We start from the raw sequence: 17,258 nt of genomic DNA on the forward strand, positions 1-17,258 counted from the left end.
ACCTACAAAGAACTGCAAGCCGCCAAAAAAACACGCCCGTAACCCCCAAAACAAATCTAGGTATTAAAAATCCTAGCTTTTATCATTTATACATTTGTTTGCTTATGGTTATGTGGGTGGGTTTGTTTTTGTTTTTTTTTTCTAGGGAGACAATAATCTCCTGAAACAACAGCTTAAAGATCTTCAGGATCAGCTAAACCATGCAGTCGGTAACTTAATTCATCCTGAGGAAGTCTTAGCTCGTATAAATGAACTCAAGCAAAAGCTTCAAATGGGAGTTGGAGAGATTAAGTGAGTAAAATAAAAGTCCAAACAGTGTTAGATCTGTGCATGTGATGTTGGTAAGTCCATGAGAGCAGCAAGGTACGTGTGCTCTATCCTCCCGAGTCCCACTCGGGGCAGTTCAAACGTGAACTTCAGCACCCAGTGGTTGTTAAGAGAACATCACGGGAGCTCAGTAGTTGTATTGCTGAAGAAAATATGCAATCCTGTTGGGTTCCACTGCAAGGGACAGGATAAACTTTTTCCCACTTTGTCCCCAGCAATAAAGAATGGTAAAAAAACAAAGACAGAATGGGATAAATAGAGCCAGGGTGGAGGTTGGTCTGTGCAGTGTAACGTGTTCAGTGCTGCACCTGGATTCATTTACATTGCATGTCTTAAACTTACACTATTTTATTAGGCTTCATTATTTCCGTATCTGGTGTCAAAATTTAAAATTGCTAATTTTCTGTCTTGGAACCTGGCTTGTTTCTCTTTCAGATATCAGAATTCAGCTGATGTTTTAGGGAAAAGCCTTGCAAATCTGCAGAAAGAATTTAATGACATCCTTGCTGATGCTCAGAGGGAAAAAGAGAAAGCATGGGCTAGACAGAGACAATTGCAGGAAGAAATGGGATCCCAGCAGGAAAAACTGGAAGAAGTACAGGAGAAATATAGACAGGCACGTATCAAAACAACAAAAGCAAGAATAAGACAATTTCAGTGTAGTATAAAAAAGGTAACGTGCAGCGAAGTGTCACTCTGGATGTAGCTTTGCTACCCTCCATCTTTCCGAGAGGTATAATTTTACTGAAGGTAAACAAATTGAATGCATTTACTTGTCAGAAACACATTGACAACTTGCATCAGAGCAGGATGCTGTTACTTGTGGTTAGAACAGGAATGCGAACCATTTTCCTATTGTGCATAAACGTACATCGTGTAGTACTTTTAGTTATAAAGAAACTGTATAAGCTGGGAAAATCTTTGAAGGGGGAAAACAAATGACCACTTCTGTACTGTGTATACTGTGAAATTCTGGTTAAAGTAGATTCTGTATTTCGCATCAGCCATTCTTGCTTTCTTTTGATAAGTGTTATATCGGATATTTGACAGGACACATGCTCTTTTGCAGCCTCTTGTTGGCTTTTATTATATAAAGCTTGCAAAAATGTTGCTTAGAGAAGGGTTTAATGTACATTAAAACTTCCACAAGCAACCTCAAAGCAAATTTTAGCTGTATGATAAGGAGAGACCTGTTTTTTGGTGTTCATGTAACAGTAGAGTCTGAATTTTATTTACTTTTATTAATAGTCTTCATGATTTTTTTTCCTGATTATTTGGTGAATTAGAATTTAGACTCAATGATATGTCTCAGAGGCAGCAAAGAGTTTAATTATAGGTACATATAATATAGCTAATAATCACCTTGAAAAATCACTATATATACCACTACCAAAATAACTCAGGCACTTTTAAAATGTAATAGTTACAGTGGCAAAGCAGTTCTTTATCTTTTCCCTTCTGGTATGCTGGTAACTGCACTTCCCCCAAAGTTGTTTCTTTAAATCATTAAAATAGGGTGGCTTTTGGTTGAAAAAAAATAAAATATTTCTGGCTACTCATTCTAATTTATTTCACTTATAGGTTAAAGCTGAAAACAGGCAGAATAAGAATAAGGTCCATCAGTTAGAGAATGAAATTCAACATTTACATGAAAAAATAAAGAGCATGGAAGAAATTCAGGGCCTTGCTGATCAACAGCTCCAGGAGGCAGATGAAGAGAAAGAAACTATTCTTGCTCAACTGGAAGATTTAGAGAAAAGGGTAGGAATGAGTAAGAAAAATTCCACAGACTCTGTTTTATTCCGAAAAGAATATTCGAAAACTTATGAATTATTGTTTTCTAAGATCAAATACAGGAAGGAATGCAGAGGTTTAATATAACGTCTTTTTTTTTCCTTAAATTTTATTGGTTGTCCTTGCTTTAGTTTTTTTTTCTATTACTTTTATGTATCCAATACAAAATGGAATATGTGTGGGCAAAAAACTCGTCATATCAACAGAAAGCCTTTCTTCTGTGCTGCTTTTTACTTAAAACTTATAAAACCTATTGTTTCCTGGTTTCAGAAAAAAATAGAAGATGCCAGGGCACAAATGCAATTTGTCAGTCTAGATAAAGAACTGAAGGAATTAAAGAGAGCAATCATCACTTCAGATAAACTGGCAGCCACGGAGCTCTCCATTGCTAAAAATCAGCTGAAGGCTCTTCATGGGACTGTTCTCAGAATTAATCAGGAGCGAGCTGAGGTAAATCAACACTGGTAATTACTTGCTTGTATATAATTAGTACTTTCTAATGCCATCATAATGGGAACAATCCTGGTGATGTCTTTTAAATTCAGATTCAAAGCTTTATTCTGAGTTGTCCTGCTGTGCAGAAGCTCTTGCTTCAGACAGTCTCGTCTTGAAATGTAGTAGATGAACACCTGAGTAAATTTGGGTATGGACAGGCCAAATTTGGCTGCCTTGCTGTGTGTTAGAAGGCGAGAGAGAGGCAAGTTTAATTTCTTACTATCTGAAAGTCAAAGAATACGTAAGATAGAAAAGCAAAAGAAGGGACTATGGAAGCTTGTTCTTTCACTTCAAGTTTTTAAAACCAGGATCCATTTTTGGCCAAATACTAACATCTCCTCTGTAGAAATACTGTAAAGTTAAACGAGAAATGCTGTTTTACATAGACTTCTGGAATTCCAGAACAGACAAGTGCTGATGCTTCTTGTTAGTCAGCTTTTTCACAAAGCCGCAGGAGACATCTGCCAGCTTGTGAAGTATTCTTGCGAACTACAGCTCAAACTAAAATTCCAATTTTAGGAGATTGAGGAAGCTGAAGAGTTCTGTGCTGAGGCAGCTCGTGCAGCTCGGGATCTTGCCAGAGCAGAAGCAGAGATAGAATTCTTACAACAGCTCCTCAGAGAGAAGGAAGAACAAGTAGGTTGCAGATCTGTTTGCTCTATATTATATGAGGAGGATAAAATACTTGGATGTATTGGCTCAATGTGTTCCTGAAAATGCCATATTTAAAGTTGTCTGCCCCACCCTTTTTCCTCAGGCTTTCCTTAATCACAGTGCTCTTCCCTCCCCTCACGTATGCTGAAGAACAGAATGAAAACCTCACTGACTAGAATAGCAGACTTGTAAGGAAAACTATCAGCTTAAATGCCTTTATGAGGCTGTGTCTGTAAGGGGCCATATGAAGGGACGGGAAGAACGATTTTGTTCCTTCAAAGTGGTACATGTGTTTGGTACATGAATGAGCATTTTTGTAGGGACGGATGGGCATGTTTGAAGAAGTTGTAGCACAGTATAAACTGAAGTGCTTTGCTTTGATTTAAACTTACATTTTAAATAGTTTCAGCATGAAATGGAGAAAGCTGGTGAGAAGGTGGTTGCATCAAGCTCTCAGAAGTTTGAAATTGATAAACTAAAAGAAATGATGGAGCAACAAAAAGCAGAAATTGACCGTTTAAGATGGTTGTTGGATAACATCGGGACAGGTAAGCTCTCTCTTCTCTCCATTTCATACAAATAAGTATGGATGCAGAAGACTTCACTTTCTTCTCCATATTTTCTCGCTGTTTGATCTGAGAAGCTGTTCAGATTCTGGAAGTTTATTTCAGGATAATAAACTGTTCAGGATACTTTCCTCTACAGCTCTATACAGGATACAGTCAGTCCTTAAATCACTGTGCTTCAGTGGATTCTCTGTACCTGTGTATATGAAGCAAACGGCAAGACAGCGCAGTTATGTGAAGTGTATGGGTCTTTCCTTCACATTAACAAGATAACAAGGAGGGAAAAGCTTTAAACTGTTACTTTAATTAAAGCTGAATGCAGTATTTATGACTATTATTTACCTTAAGCCTATAAAACTGTGATTAATTTACAGGCAACAAAGAGGAAATTGACAACTTACAAGATGAAATTGCAGCACTCAGAAACGTGCTTTCACACCAGAATGATTACATCACTAGCATAGCAGATCCACTGAGAAGAAGGGGATACTGGTATTACATGCCATCATCGCAGGTCAGAAATAAAAGTCCTGTTATGTGGAAAGCAATTTGATATGCGAAAATCCTTTATAAACTTGCTAGGCCTGGGAGGAACTTAAGAAAAAATATTGACTGGTGTATAAGAGAAATACTGAAAGAATACATGCACAAACGTTCCCCAATAAAGCTTGTTACTGTGTAGCAATAGGAATCTTGTAGGCAACTGTTCAAAATGCAGTTCTGTAAATTCATTAGGTAAAGATTTAAAACGGGGCATTACAGACAATCATTTCTTGCAAAACAGTGTTTGTCTGAATTTAAGAGAAATACTGTTAAAATATATTTAGCATTCTCTTTAAAGCAGCATTGTGCTTTGAAGTGCAAGCAGAGTATGTATAGCCTGTCCTTGGAAAATCAGTGCTTTAGAATGTCTGCAACAAAACTTATTTTACATGATTTGTTACTTCTAGATTAACACATATTCTTTTTTCTTTAGGCTTCAACTCCTGCTTCCCGTAGCACGAAGGATTCTGGAGTTTGTTTACGGTGTTCTGGCACGTTCCCCCCCAGAAAAAGTGGGGGTGAGGACAGGCAGTGCAGAAGGGAAGACTTGCCCACTCCAGGAGGACGTTGGGTTTATTCACCAGTCAGAAATAGACTGTATGAAACAAATCCTGGTAAAGGTGAGTCAGTCTCATGGTCTCAGAATGTTCAGGAGCCATCCTAAAGATGAACTTGCTTAGAGTTCATAGTGAATTTATTTTGATATGCATGAATGAATTATAAATGTTTATTACTGTTGAACTCATTACTTACTTTAAGGAGTGTTTATTGGATTTTTTTACATTACATAGAATGTGTGTTATTTTAAAATGTGCGTTTGAAGAATATTTTTCAGTAGAAGTGATGAAAATTAATTTTATTTTTCTTTTTTTATTTTGTTAAAGACAGAAGAATGAAAGAAGGCAGTGAAGGAAATGAAGAAACTCGTGTTCCAAGAGACCCTCCTTTTGTACCGCCACCCGGCACAGTTATTTACACAGTCCTTCCGGACGGTGCCCCTGTACCTCAGGGGACTGTGGTCTATGGCCCTCCTCCTGCCTCAGCGAGTGGGGACTCCGTTGCTCCTGGATCTGTCATCTATGGTCCCCCTCCTGTGGGAGCCCCGGTTGTTTACGGCCCTCTTCCTCCAAACTTCACTGTCCCGCTCGTTCCTGTTGGGGTCCTTCACTGCAATGTGCCCGAGCATCATGATTTGGTAAGATGGAGAGCTGTAACCTGTAGGTTTAACCATGACTTAGGAATGGATTAGGAGCATCTTTTAACACGCATTCTCCAAAAAAAAAAAAAAAAAATGCAAAAACCATAACCTCATTTTCACAGATTAGATCAGTCCAGGGGTTTTTTTTGTTGTTTTTTTAAATAATCTCTGTTAGGAAAGTTCTGGATCTGCGAGAGCTTGCTGATAAGAATGCTCTATCTTCAGTGCTAATAGCCAGGTCTTTGCTCTCTGTAGCTGCTCCTATGTCTCAGGAGGACTGAAACAGAAAATAGGTCTTGATTTTATTCTTGTTTCCCGTATGCAGGAGAGTGAAGTCTCAAGGCTAGAAGACACGGTGTATTATTTAAAGTCTCGGAAATACAAAGATAAATGGTCAGAGGCAGCTGAGCATAAATACAAAAAAGAGGTGGGAAAATTGCATCAAAACATTGAAGAACTTCTGCAAGAAAGAGAAGAGTTGGAGCATGAAGTAGCAGAACTACGAAAAGCAGCTCAAAACCACAACAAACGCAGGTAAGCATTTTGTACTAGAATGCATTTACAGTAAGCATATGGAAATACCTACATTTTTTTTCCAATAAAAGTAAATTTTGACTCATTTACAATTAATGTTCTTGTCTGTACAACGTGTGTAATACAGTAGAACTTCAGGATGCTCGGGGCCTCTGGCATTTTGTATTTTAATTCCATGTCTGTCTTTCTGACCTTTTAGGGACTTCATTGAGGGATATACTGACCACCTCATTGCAGAAATGCAGTTAGAAAAGTCTCTTAAACATCATGAAGATATCACAGATGAAATCGAATGTATAGAGAAGACTCTTCTGAAACGGCGAGCAGAGCTTAGAGAGGCAGATCGGCTGCTTTCAGAGGCTGAAGTGGAACTTGAGAGCACACGGGGGAAGGTAAGTAAAGCCATAACTCTTTAAGTGCAGAAGGATTTGTGTGTTAAGATTGTTTTAAGCGGAGAATTTTTGTTTGTCTGAGCAGTTTATTTTCACTTGGATAATCCACAGCCTCTTAAAATGCTTCTATTTGAAAACGAGTTGTGGGATATCCTGTGCTAAAAGAAAATATTTCAGTCCTTGCCAAAGAGGAGGCAGCTTTTGTGCTCTGGACAAGAGAAGAGAAAAGGTTCTACTTCGTGGGATACAAAGGGAGAAAGCTCAGGTGGAATATTCAGGCTAGGAGGAGGTCATCTTTAGGCAACCTACAGGTTATAGATGTGGAAAGCATAAGATGGGAATGCGTTGTCTGAATCTTCAATTTTTGCTCTAGACTAAAGACACTATTCAAAAGTACAATCATGCCAAGCAGCATTTGTCACGTACTGAAACCGAGGCAAAGGAGCTGGAGCAAAGGGCTCAGGAAATGGCTGTGAAACTTGTGAAAGCAGATCAGCAATTAAGGTACCTTGTTCTTGTGAATTCTCGTCAAATGGAGATGAGGAGCAGAACAAGATTTTTTCAAGATAGTGCTTTTGGAGAGGGAGAGCTGTTAAAATGTTAATAATTAAGGCATAAATGCTTCTTTAGGTTATTACAGGCAGACACAAGGGATTTAGAACAGCATAAGAGGGAACAAGAAAGTATTTTGAAGGAAATCAACAAAATGGTGGATGCAAGAGACTCCGAGTTCCAGTCGTTAAACCAGAAGATAGAAATGCTAACTGAAAGGTAAGTGTTTTTAATTCAGTGTAAACTGTGTTAAATAAAGATGCTTTCCTCCAATAAGTTACTGCCCAAGGTATTCTTGTTTCTTCTGAGTCCCGTTTTTATCCTCCCTGTCAGTCTTCAGAAGCTTCAAGGGGATATTAAACTTGCAGAAGGCAATGAGGAACAGCACCTCCAGGTCCTTAGAGAAGCAGAAAACCTTCTTCAAGGCAAGAAAACTGAACTGGAAAGGCTAAAAGATCAGGTAAGGCTTACCTTATTAACTCAGTTTTGATGGTTTTGAGGTAACTGAAAGCTGAGAGCAGTCTAAAGTTCTGAACTGCCTTGTCTGAAGAATTTAATTCTTAATTAATTCAAATTCTCCTTGTTTTGCCTCATAAAATGATCCCAGTCTGGCTGGTATTTCTGTATAATAAATGTTACTGCATTCCCTATCACAATTCTTCCTGCACTTCGGAATGAGATGCTTAACTCGGAGGAACAGGGCTGCCCTGTCAGATCAGAACTTAAGTCTTTAGTACCGGCTGTTTCGTACAGGTTTAACAACCAAAACTCATTGCTTTGATAGGATCCTTGTGTTACACAATTCAAGTAAATCTCTGGCAGGGAACAGGGTACTGCGCTGCTGCTTGTGCATGTGTGGAGCCACAAAAATAAAAGCCTTCAGATGCTTCTTCTGTTAAACTTCTCCGTTGTAGATGACTGCTCAGCAACAGGAGCTCTTGTTTCTGGAGCAACAGTTAAATCAAAGAAAAGAAGAGCTCCGTGTCCTTCAAGACTGTATTTCTCAAAAGAAAGGTGATCTCAAAGAAGCTCTTCGAGATGGAGAGACTGAAGCGAATGAAAAACTACGCCAAATAAGAGTAAGTTTTCCAAATAAGTTTTCAATTCATTACATCTGAAGAACAGCACAAAAACATCCCATAAAGTTTCCACAAAATCAGTTTTGCTCTTCTAGAACCTCGCAAAACCCACTGAAAAATAGAACAAGCAAGTTTACAGTTTTGTGTGGCCAAGAGCTTGGTCCAGAAGCACAAAAAGAAGTGGAACTGCCTTGTTGCGGTAATACTTACAGAATTGGTCCCTCGAGAACAAAATGATATAAATGGAAGTCTGTGAATGATTCACTGTTGCTGAGACAAGCAGCTTCTAAAGCAAATCAGTCTGATCAGTGTGTGTAAAACCCAACAGAGCTGGCATTAAGTCATGTCTATCTCCATCCCCACTGACTTAGAAAGGATTCTGGGTTGCTTTTCTTTCTGAAGTAAAAACAAAGTATCAAGGTTAATTATATGTAAGGACTTTCCATCTGACTTCCTGTTTTAAGGCCTACCTATTGTTCATGTGAGTGATGGGGTTCCCGACTTGTAGATCAAAATCTTTGCAAGATTACTACTTTAAATTGTCCACAAGCAAGAGTTTAACACACATACTCCTTATTTTTTGTTTGTTTACACCATTAACTATAACTACAAACACTGGAATTATATGAACCAGAATACTGGTGACAGACTTTTATTTTTTAAATATTTAGAACTTCTATTTAAAGGAAAACTTTATTTAAGATGGCAAATAATGGCATTCCTTGTAACACTGATACATTTCCACAGGAAATAAAAATACTTCTGGAAGAGCTTAACGTTGAGAGGAAAGAACTGGATGTCCAGATTAACGAGAAGAGAGCACAGCTTTTGATCATAAAGAAGGATATTGGGAAAGAACAAGAAAATCTTCAAGGAATACTTGGGCAAATTACCAGGCATAAGATAGGTGTGTCCCTGGCTTTGCTGGGTAGTGCTTTGTGCAGATGGGAAGGACTCTTAGCTCTTGGTTGTCCATTGCTGCAGCCTTCTGCAGAGAAAGAGTTCCCTGTAGTTCTCGTAGCTCATAGAGAGCTGACTGGACCCCCTCTGCTTGAGCTGAGGCGCTGCTTCCTGCTGCTTTCTACGTGGGACAGGAGTTTTTCATGCCAGAGAGAAATGCAAACAAATCTGCTGTTGGGACTGATGAGTTGAGCTCACACTCGAGCACTGTGTGGTTGGGAGACATGACCTACTTGTGCCACGTTCACAGCAGAAGAATTAAACAGTGGGATGTGGGAAAATGGAGGAATCTCCTTCTAAGCAGTTACATCCTGTCAGATTGTGGGAAGTATCAGCAGCAGCAGTCTGCAACTGTTTGTACTTCTGAAATATTTTCTTTCGTCGCTTATCAGTCAGATACACCATCCCAGACTCACTTGCTGGGGAGTGGGAAAAGCAGGAGACCCAGGGACAGCATCAGATGCAATACCTGGTGTGTCTGACGCAGCAGTTGGAAATGTGAAGAGTTTTTGTGGGGATGAAACCAGTATAGTATCTCTTAATTTTTCCTTGGTGCCTTTTTTTGGAAATAAAATGCATTTAACGTGCTTGTAATAACCTTTGGTTTTTTTTTTTCATCTTACCTAGAACTGAAACATGTCCTGGAAAACGTAGAGCTTGAAAATAATGAACTTCAAGGTTTGAAGCTACAGCATGACCAAAAGGTCAATGAGCTAGAAAAGATTCAGGCTGCAATTCTAGAAGTAAGTATTTCTTCTGTAGCTAATGCAGTAACTGGAAGAAGAGCTCTGCATGTTCAGTGCTTCTGTTGAGATCTGGATAACGGAGTCCCTACACTTCTAAATCAGTTTCTAGTCTGATCGCAGCTTATCACAGAAAAGTCTTAAGTCTGCTTAGGCCCTTTAAAATAATGGGATTTCAAACTATGATGGGACAAAGAATTGCGCCCCTCTCTTCCAGTACTTGTGCTCGTATTCATCATAACATTCACCATAAATACACTCAAATGAACGGGCGCTTTCAGCAGTTACCCCTGTTGGAATGCAGTGGTTGTGGAGGGCGCTCTGCCTGCGTGTGAGCTTGGGGAATGACAGGGTTTTAAACTGCTGCAGCTAAAGATGTTAACAACTTGTTCTGCTCCTTGACTGTATAAACGCGTTGTTCACGATGCCTTCTTTTGTAGGAGAAGTTAAAGTTGGAGAATATTCAGCGATTACTTCAGTGTCAGCAAGGGGAAGTAGATTGGCAGGAACAACTCCTTGAGAAAGACCGTCAGGAAAATGAACATCTGGTTTCTCAAACGCGCACTTTGCAAAACAATATTGAGTCTTTGCATAAAGAAAAGGAAAAGCTTGAAGACGACTGTCAGAGTCTTGAAAAGAAATTGTCACAAACCAGAAGGTGGGGGGAATATTTTTTTCTGCAAAGATCAGAAGTGATGGGAAGTGCCTTTAATGTCTTTATCGTAATTAAAAATGTCGCTATAACTTTGAGGTCCCCAATTATAGAGAATATGCCGTTTCTTACATCCTGTGGGGGTTTCATTTTAAGCCTGTCTATAGCAGACTTAGAGCAAATTCTCAGCGCTGTTGCTGATGAATGCAACAGCGTTTGTTATATCGTGGCAAGGCAACGAGAAAATGTTATGAAAAGCAAAATGTGAAGCCTTGGAACAGGACAGTGTCTCGCTTTCGTGGCCACTTGGGAGCATCCCCCGGAGCTGAGAAAACTTTTACTGAAATGCAGCTGGTTTTTAGAGGCTTTTCCAGGTACCTCCAACAAACCGAGAATATGTCTTCACATTTTACAGAGACTTAACTGCTGCTGAAGACAGCAGCAGAACTGCATTGGCCAATGTAGAAAAACTGGAATTGGATGTTAAAAACCTGCAGCAGGAGGTACTTCTATTGAACAAACAAAAAAAATCACTGAATGGAGATGTTATTGTTGTACAGAAAGATCTTCAAGGTAAAGATCATTTTTTGGTTTTAAACCGTAATATATTTTAAGAGAAATTTTGTTAAAAGACCCACTGTAACTTCTGTATTAAATATCCAACATGCTCAAATATCTACAGGCAGAAAGTATTTAACGTGTCGGAAAGATGGAAATTTTAGAAAATGCATTTCTATTGTTTATTCTTCATTTATGAAAAGATAATTTATAGGTATTTCAAATTGCTGATTGAAAATCTGTTGCCAAATATTTTTGTAGAAAAAAAGGAAGAACTAGAAACACTGAAAGGAGAATTAAATGACTCCAGGCAGCAGCTTCAACTGGTAGAACAGGTTAGTTTTGGTGAAATATGTCCTTATTTACATGTAGCGAGTAGGTTGTTGGGGTGTCATTTATCACGACAACGGATGGTCCGTCACCTGGATTTTGTCTGGGTACCCAAAATCAGACACTGCAGAGCTGATAAACAAGAGCTCGATTGCTGTTCTTGCTGAGTTGGGGTGGTTTGGAGTCCAGCAGGTGCCCAACCAAATGGGGTTTCTCTTCTGGGTTTTCTGTTGAAGCGGCAGCTGCGATGATTCTCCTCCTCACATTGTTATTACCACATTGGAGTGTGTGGCTTTTTGGTTTTGTTTTTGTGTCTTTTGGTTTGGGTGGGGATTTGGGTTTTTTTCTGTGGATTTGTTTGGTTTTGAGTTAAGCTTCTTTCTAGAAAACAGAGGCAGTCACCCTGGTTTATTGTTTTCTAGGAAGAAGATGCTTGTGCCTTTTTTTTTTTTTTAAGTATCTTCTAGCTTTTTATCTGGTGGTTCCTCATGTGTAACACGGTGGCTGGTTTAAAGGGAAGGTCATCCTCCGTTTCATTAGGGGTGACCAGTTAATGTTCTTTCACACGCAGGCTCTCCAGCCAGAGAGCTGTTACTCTCACCAGCCGGTTAAGTCACTTGATTTCATGTTTTATATCGCAGGATTTGAAAAATAATACGAGGCGTCAGGATGAGTTGCTTAGAGAGCAGGCAGCCCTGAAAGAGGATATCCTGCAGTATTTAAGGAAACGTAAGGATTGCCAAGAGAGACAGAAAAAGCGGGAGAACCAATTGCAGCAGCTCCAGAAAGAGATGGAAGAGAAGGAAACGGAACTGGCCAAACAAGAAGCGGTAACGAGCTCTTCTTCTTTTCTTCTACAGTATTTCTGTGCAAAGCCCATCAGCTGTTCATGAAAATTAGGGCTTAATCATATTCTCCTGTAGTAGAATTAATTTCTGTTGGCTGAGCAGTTTCAACAAAGTGTTAGCCAAAAGAAAAACTTGAGGGAGCTAGACTGAAAATGAGGGGCAAGAAAAACCAGCGAACTTTTATGTCAGTAGGGAGTAACAGACTGCAGTTCTCTCCACCTTACGCTGCTTTAACCCCTACAGTGTCCTGCAGTGATGGTGTTTGTTCCCACGGAGTTGGTTCTAGTTAAAGCTTAAAGTGATTTTTTTTTTTTTTTTTTTTTGGCAGATTCTTCGTCACCTCAAGCAAAATTCAGAGCGTGAAGGAAAAAAACTGGAAGAATGTAGTGCTAAAGTGAAAGATCAGAAAATACTATTGGAAAAGGAATTAACAGATAAACAAAAGAAACTGGAGCAGGCGATGGCAAAACTAAAGCTGGTGGAAGAAAACATCAGGAAACTGGAAAAGGAGGAGTTCCGACGTGCAGCGCTTGAAGAAACTGTCCGAAAAAGCAGTAAGATTCAATGCACAAATAAATTGTTCCCATCTGGGTTCTCAGTCTAACGAAACCAACAGATCTTTCTGTTAATCTGGCTTGGTTTCTATCGCAGCCCCTGGATTGACTCACGATCCTTAAATTGACTTGTTCAAAGAACTGAAATTCTAAACCCAACTTGGTGTTTTGTCCCCTCTCACCTTGTGTCGGTGTTTTTACAAACCACTGCTCAGCACAGAAATGTGTTTGAAAAATATCTAATGTTTGTGAAATGTGCCAAGATACTTCCATTTCTGCTAATCGGGATTGTTTTAAAAAAATGTTAATTGCAGAACATCAGGTCTCAGAATTACAACAAAAAGATAGAGAAATACAGTCTCTTCAAAAAGAACTGGAAGTCTCCAAGTCTGAGCTAAACCAGCTCCAAGATCAGATGGCGTCAGAGAGGAAAAAGGCAGAAAAACAAATCTCGAGTTTGAAAGAAGCAATGATGCAACTCGAAAGAAAACTTCAGGTAAGTCCTGGCTGAGGGGAGAATTTGGGTTATTTTTAAACAGCAAAATGATAAAACGCCCATTTTTATCGTAGGAGGAACAAAGTAATGCATGAGCTTCATGACTAGACAGAACTCGAGGCGACCAAACTCTGGTATTTCTAGATTGTGCTGCAGAGCCCCTCTGTTACACCTGTTTAATGCTGGTTCGGCCTTTTAACTCGAAGAAATTACGTTCTGGGGGTTCCCTCTTGATTCCTGTTTCTGAAGTGGATGCTGAGAGTAGGAACTAAAGCATGAAACCAGCCGTTTGCAGGGTTCTGCAGCAGCTGCTGGACACGCAGCACACGGTGACTCTGAACAGGCCAAGCGCCGTGGAAAGGTCCTTGGCCAGATCCCATAGGATCTCCAAACCCAGCTGTGTCGGAGCGGCAGATACTGGCGGCCTGAGGGAAAGCTGTGTCTTCCCAACAAGTTTCTGTTGTGTTGGGTTTGAATCCGCCCCCCCGTCGCTGCGTCACACTTAGAAACAGCCCTACTTAACGTTGCCATGTGATTTTCCCAAATCTGGGAGAAGTTAAGCTTTGGTAACAGTCAGGAGGATCGGGGCAGGTCACTAATCCCAGTTTAAAAACGAACAAACCAGCTCCAGCCGGTGGGTCACATGTGGAGCTCTGGGTGTTGGGCTCTAACGCTGCGTTTCACTCGGCAGACCCTGACCGTAACACCGGAACGTTGGCTGTCGGCTCCCTTTTGGCAATGCTCCAGTCAGGAATTAGGGCTCCAGCTCCTGCTTACACTAAGGTTTGGCAATAGGCACTTGGCATAACTGGAGTCATAATTTATGCGAATCACTAAATGTTATCAGTGTTCGAAGCTACTCAGTGGGCACTCACCAGCTTGTTTGTGCCAACCTGGGCCAGCGTTTTCTGCTCTTGATACTCATTTTAAATTAAAAGGTGATTCCGTATTGTCTGACTCCTTCTAGTCCTTCACAAAATCCTTTATAAATTGTTTCTAAGCCCTTTAAAAATAGGGTCCTCCAGAGGAGAATGTCGTTAGCAGCTGGAAAGCAGTCAGGGAAGACTGTGCAAGACCGGAGTGTGAACAGGTTTAAATTGACAAGTTGTGTCTCTGTCACCATCCGAGGGGCTTCACAGGCAAAGTTCACGTCAGGATTCGCGTCTGTTGAGAGGTTTTGTGATTTCTGGCTGCAATAGTCAAATTGTAAACATTTTGGGAATAAGCCTTGTTCAGTTACACAGGGAAATCCCTCTGGGGTGATGTGTTTGTAACGTGGCAGCGCAGCGCTGAGCCTGTTCTCTGGTGCAGGTTAAAACTCCAGACGACCTGGAAAAGAGACAAAGGGAAATGGAGAACGCAGCAACGCTGCTCAAACTGGAGGTCGAAGATGAAATTAGGATGGGGTTTAAACATTCCAGCCCATCTTCTCTGGAACCGTTGGAAGATTTGGAAGCATCTTCTGCAGCAGAGGATTGCCTGCAGTGTGAAGCTGGGCACTTAGAGGAGACGGGACCATTTGCTGCTGCTGACAAAAGACTCTTCTCACTGGAAGAAAAGTTGGATTTTTCTAAAGTCTTCTTAATGGTAAAAAGCTTCCCAAAAGCAGCTGCTGCTCGTGCTGGGGTTGGTGCCTTTAGCTCCCTTGCTGAATGTGCTTTTGTTTCCCGAAGGATGAGCAGTGGCGCGGGGAGGCTCTCCGGGAAAAACTGCAGCATCGTGAAGATCGGCTGAAGGTGGGACATCTCTTCTGCCACACGGGGATCCCCTCGGGTCCCCGTGGAAAATAACCTGGGGATCCTTCTCCATCCATCCTGACTGGCTGCAGAGCACCTTTGGGTGGGAGCGGTAGAGGGACGCCTAGCACCTGCATGCTATAGCAAGATGAATAATTTTAATTGAGTTAATTGGATTTTTGAGTTATTTACATCACGCTATTTCCGTACAAATTCCAGCTCAGGAGCACCCATGATCATTCCCTGTCCAGGTGATGCCAGGTTTAGTTAGAACATACCTGTTGCTCTCTATAGAAGCAGTTCATGATAAAGCCATAAAATAGAGCTTATTTGACTTGGGAAGGGGGGAACTGCTTAAAAATAATTGCCAGGCCCATCGCCATCCGCGTGAGACCCGTAACATCCCCTCGCCATCCGCGTGAGACCCGTAACATCCCCTCGCCATCCGCGTGAGACCCGTAACATCCCCTCGCCATCCGCGTGAGACCCGTAACATCCCCTCGCCATCCGCGTGAGACCCGTAACATCCCATCCCTTAGGGCTTGCTCATGGCACTTGTTAAATACAGTCCTGAAAATCCCACTGGCTGGACGTAAATGGAAGTGCTGGTTTGTTCAGGCTCAGCTGCGGCAGTGCCTGTCCAAGCAGGTGGAGGTGTTATTCCGCGGGAAGCAGCAGACGGAGGGCACCCTGCACAGCCTGCAGCGGCAGCTGGACGCGCTCGATGACCTCGTCAGCAGCGCTTCTTCAGATTCACTGTTTTTCACCCAAAGCTCGAGTCTGGTCTCTCTTCGTGAAACTCTGAATTTAACAAAACCGCAGGTAAATGCTCTGCTCTGCACAGGAATTCGGAGTTCCTTCTTTTTTTAATTTTTAGCTCGCTGGTAGTGTCTCGTGGCCACGTGTTCCCCCCGTAGCAGCGCCGCGGGGGGTGATCGCGCTGCGCACCCCGATGCTCTGGCAGCAGCTGACTTGTTTGAAAAGCCTAAGCTTTCCTCAAAGCGATACGGTCTGGTTGGGTTTCTCACTTTGTCTTACTGTTCATTCTTTAAAATTCAGATTTTTCTTTGTTTTTTAAAGATTAATACGGCTCTGTCAATTGAAGACATTAATTAATTACACTTACTTTTCCTGCTTTTCCCAGGCTGCTCTGAGGAGACCGACGCACCGCCCCAGCAGGGCCCTGGGGACATCGGTGGCGTCTCAGACCCCGAGCTCCTGCTCGGGAGGGATTTCGCAGAGGTGAGATGTGACCTTGGCCCAGTTCCGACCGAGTCCCGTGTGTCCCCAGGGCTGAAGGGAGCGGTGGCCTGGGGTAGGGGTGGGTTCTGGGACCATGTTGTCCCCTTCCCAGTGAAACCATTCCCGCGGCTGGTGTCCTCATACTTGATGCCGAGATCTCTACCTCACTGCTTTCCAAGCCTTTTCTCAAGAGGCATTTGTCACCGCTCGCCCAGCGCCTGCTCCACTGTGAAGTTTTTGTACGATTAAGCAACTGAGCTTTATGTATATAAGTTGTTGGTTTTTTTAAAAAAATTATTTTAAATGTGGATTTAAATGTGTCCAAACCAACTCCTTCTATTTAAGTGTTTGTTGATATTTGTCCGTTTCTACTTTTGTAACAGGGACAGTTGTCCATTTCCTGTTGAAAAATGGGTGTTTTAAATACAATTATTTTTGTGTACTTCCTTGAAATAAACTTCAGTGACTGACGCTTTCATCCAGGGCTGGTTTTTTTGCCTCTCTGTTGTTTTTGTAAAGCTGTTCTTGGGCAGGTGCAGCGCACTCACCCCTGGGCTGGGGTTTGGGGACGGCCAAGCTTGTCCAGCGCCGGACACTGGGCTGCGCTCCCTTCTCCTGCGGCCGGGCTGGATCCCTGTGTTTATGGTTAATGGTTTCATAAACAAAGTTCCAAGCACCTTGCTTTTAATTAGTAGTGGAAAAACCACTTTGTGAAGCCTTCAGGTGGCAGAACAAGGCACCGTGGCCACACAGACCTGTGTCCTACAGCGCAGCTCTCCCCGCTCCAGCAGGAACTCCAGCACCGAACGGCTCCCAGCCCTCTCTACCCTCCCTTTCCCCCTGGATGGGCTCTGATGTTGTTCTCGATCCTTCCCTTTCTCATCCACATTATTAATATCCACCTTCCCCATGCACCAAGTGTCATTTTGTCACACTCCACTGGGAATAAACACCCGGCTCCAGTGGCTTCTGGAGGCCTGGCCTGTTACACCTTCACTTTTTGGG

At 41.7% G+C, this 17,258-nt stretch overlaps 1 protein-coding gene across 1 annotated transcript in view; it reads left to right on the forward strand.

The window, feature by feature from the left end:
- CNTRL (centriolin) overlaps positions 1-16,730 on the forward strand; it is a 33,025-nt gene extending 16,295 nt beyond the window's left edge. The window contains exons 16-42 of the mRNA XM_074161005.1: positions 146-291; positions 763-943; positions 1,909-2,088; positions 2,392-2,571; positions 3,136-3,252; positions 3,674-3,818; positions 4,211-4,350; positions 4,813-4,999; positions 5,264-5,574; positions 5,903-6,111; positions 6,311-6,503; positions 6,877-7,007; positions 7,134-7,274; positions 7,389-7,515; positions 7,970-8,134; positions 8,882-9,041; positions 9,722-9,837; positions 10,278-10,495; positions 10,905-11,062; positions 11,309-11,382; positions 12,019-12,207; positions 12,554-12,779; positions 13,094-13,275; positions 14,587-14,862; positions 14,949-15,011; positions 15,630-15,833; positions 16,156-16,730. Coding sequence (XP_074017106.1) covers positions 146-291; positions 763-943; positions 1,909-2,088; positions 2,392-2,571; positions 3,136-3,252; positions 3,674-3,818; positions 4,211-4,350; positions 4,813-4,999; positions 5,264-5,574; positions 5,903-6,111; positions 6,311-6,503; positions 6,877-7,007; positions 7,134-7,274; positions 7,389-7,515; positions 7,970-8,134; positions 8,882-9,041; positions 9,722-9,837; positions 10,278-10,495; positions 10,905-11,062; positions 11,309-11,382; positions 12,019-12,207; positions 12,554-12,779; positions 13,094-13,275; positions 14,587-14,862; positions 14,949-15,011; positions 15,630-15,833; positions 16,156-16,257 — 4,521 coding nt within the window. The 3' untranslated portion in view covers positions 16,258-16,730. The remainder of the gene's footprint in view (positions 1-145; positions 292-762; positions 944-1,908; positions 2,089-2,391; positions 2,572-3,135; positions 3,253-3,673; positions 3,819-4,210; positions 4,351-4,812; positions 5,000-5,263; positions 5,575-5,902; positions 6,112-6,310; positions 6,504-6,876; positions 7,008-7,133; positions 7,275-7,388; positions 7,516-7,969; positions 8,135-8,881; positions 9,042-9,721; positions 9,838-10,277; positions 10,496-10,904; positions 11,063-11,308; positions 11,383-12,018; positions 12,208-12,553; positions 12,780-13,093; positions 13,276-14,586; positions 14,863-14,948; positions 15,012-15,629; positions 15,834-16,155) is intronic.
- Positions 16,731-17,258: the final 528 nt, after the last annotated feature.

This window comes from Numenius arquata, chromosome 19 (assembly GCF_964106895.1).
Source record: "Numenius arquata chromosome 19, bNumArq3.hap1.1, whole genome shotgun sequence".
Taxonomy (NCBI): Eukaryota; Metazoa; Chordata; class Aves; order Charadriiformes; family Scolopacidae; genus Numenius; species Numenius arquata.